Source organism: Protobothrops mucrosquamatus, unplaced genomic scaffold, assembly GCF_001527695.2.
Source record: "Protobothrops mucrosquamatus isolate PMUCROS unplaced genomic scaffold, P.Mucros_1.0 scaffold19535, whole genome shotgun sequence".
Classification (NCBI taxonomy): Eukaryota; Metazoa; Chordata; class Lepidosauria; order Squamata; family Viperidae; genus Protobothrops; species Protobothrops mucrosquamatus.
In genome coordinates, this window is record NW_015405294.1 from 227 (window position 1) to 2,706 (window position 2,480).

At 55.0% G+C, this 2,480-nt stretch overlaps 1 protein-coding gene across 1 annotated transcript; it reads right to left on the bottom strand.

Annotated features, from left to right (window-relative positions):
- Positions 1-666: 666 nt before the first annotated feature.
- Positions 667-2,187, bottom strand: PIPOX (pipecolic acid and sarcosine oxidase; the record flags this gene model as incomplete). Its single annotated transcript, XM_015831073.1, has 3 exons — positions 667-828; positions 1,620-1,772; positions 2,005-2,187. Coding segments are annotated over 3 exons (498 nt in total), but the record flags the coding sequence as incomplete, so codon positions are not given.
- Positions 2,188-2,480: the final 293 nt, after the last annotated feature.

Sequence of the window (2,480 nt, forward strand, 5' to 3'; positions counted from 1 at the left end):
ATCTATCTATCTATCTATCTATTATCTATCTATTATCTATTTCTCTCTATTTATCTATCTATCTATCTATCTATCTATCTATCTATCTATCTATTATCTATCTATCTATCTATCTATCTATCTATCTATCTATTATCTATCTATTATCTATTTCTCTCTATTATCTATCTATCTATCTATCTATCTATCTATCTATCTATCTATCTATCTATCTATCTATCTATCTATCTATCTATCTATCTATCTATCTATCTATCTTTGCTTGTCGGAAGGTGGCAAAATATGGTCACCTGACCCTGGGACACTGCGACCCTCATAAATGCGAGTCAGTCGCCAAGCATCTGAATTTGGATCACGTGACCGCAGGGGGTGCTGCGACGGTCGTAAGTGTGAAAAACGGTCCTGAGTCCCTTTTTTCAAGGTTGTTATAACTTGAAACGAAGGAATGAACGGCTGTAAGCTGAGAACTGCCTGTATGATTATTGAAAAAGTTTTCCTAGTTTTCAAACTTTTCATGCTAAAGATCAGCAGCTCACGAGGCCTGTGCAGGCTTGGGGGATGGGGGGGCATCAGGGTAAAAGAGACCCCGGGGAGAGAGGTCCCGGTTTAAGGGGGAGACAAGGGGTCCTGGGGGTGGCTCCCTCCCAGTTTCCCCCCCCTCCTTACCGTGTATAAGCACCATTCTTGGACGGCAGGCTCCGGATCCAGGCCCGGCAGATACTTGCTGATGAAATCCTGCAGGCGCTGGAGGTCGGACACCGGAGGGGAGACCCCACCATGCTGGTCGGGCTTGTCGGGGTCCGTGGGGGAGCCGTGGTGGTAGCAGACCTGGCGGGAGATGGACAGATGGTCAAGGAAGGGGCCTTGGGGCTCTCTGAGCTTGGTTGTTTTCTTACAGACGTTTCATGACCCAACTAGGAAACATCATCAGTGCTAGACAGGAGTGCAGTGTAGCAGGAGGAGGAGGAGGAGGAGGAGGAGGAGCAGGAGCAGGAGCAGGAGCAGGAGGAAAAGGACTGTGGGGTCCTTGATTCTCTCTGAGCTTGATTTTTTTTTCTTTCAGACGTTTCATGACCCATCTGGGGAACATCAACCTTGGTAGACGGGAGTGCAGTGTGTGAAGAGGAGGAGGAGGAGGAGGAGGAGGAGGAGGAAGACGAAGACGAAGAAAAGGACTGTGGGGTCCTTGGTGCTCTCTGAGCTGGGTGTTTTCCTTGCAGATGTTTCATTAACCCAACTAGGTAACATCATCAGTGCTAGAAGGGAGGAGGAAGAGGAAGAAGAGGAAGGGGAAGGAGAAGGAGGAGGAGGAGGAGGAGGAGGAGGAGGATTGTGGAGTCCTTGATGCTCTCTGAGCTTGATTTTTTTGTCACAGACGTTTCATGACCCAGGTAGGTAACATCATCAGTGCTAGACGGGAGTGTGGGACTCTGGGGTCCCGGGTGGTCCCTGGAGTAAGGCTTGAGTAAGTCGCTGGTGCTGCAACGTAGCACCTGGTGCTGATCCGTCGCGACTGGCCTTCTCCCTCCGGTGGCCAAGATGCCGCCACCCGTCAGGGGCCGCTTGACCCCTAGGCGAAACCACCGGGCAGACCCCTCCCCAATTCCCCTCCTGCTCACCTTGATCAGATCCGGGTACTCGCCGGCCTGCAAGCCGTAGAAGTGGTGGTCGTCTCGGTTGAGGCCGATGCCCAGGAAGCACGGAGGAAGCCCCGGGAGACCCCGGGGGCCGGGCACCTTCGCCCGCAGGTAGCAAACTCGGATACGCAGCGGCTGAAAGGGGGAAATGGGGGGGGGTCAGGAAGGGGGGGAGCCACACCTCAGCGTTCACTTAATGACGGAGGCGAGGAAGGTCGTAAAACGGAGCAAAACCCACCTAACGACCGTCTCGCTTCGCCATGAAATTTGGGGCTCCCCACCGCTGATCCTCCTTAAGGGACGCCTTGCGCCCCAATTATTGCCTGACCCCCCCAACTTCTTTGGGAGGGGGGCGTCCCCTCCTTACCTGAAGAGGCAGCTGCAGTCCCAACGGAGCCAGGAGCTGATTGGTCCACGCACCGGCTGTGACCACTAGGCGTTTGGCCCAATACTTCCCTCGGTCGGTCGTCACTGTGACCACTGACCCCGGCAGGATTTGGAGCACCTTCTCTCCGTCCCTCAAGACCCCCTCGTGCCTCTGAAAGAGGTCCTGGGGGGGGACACAAAAGGAGGTCAGTCTGACCCCCCCTCCCAGTTTTTGCTTGCCCCCGGCGGGGGCCACCGCATCCCCGGTGGACGTTTGCACGCTCTACGGGGCAGGTGAGGAATCGGTGCTTAATGCACGGGGGAGGGCAGTGGGGTGCAGCTTTCCTGGGGGGGGAACACCCCCTGCCCCCCCGAAGACCAGGCTGGGGCGTGGAATCCGGACGGGGCCTGAGTTCGAATGTGGGAGGTCTGCCGGTCAGTGTTGCTGGTGCAAGGAGGCTGGGCGGAGAAGGAGAG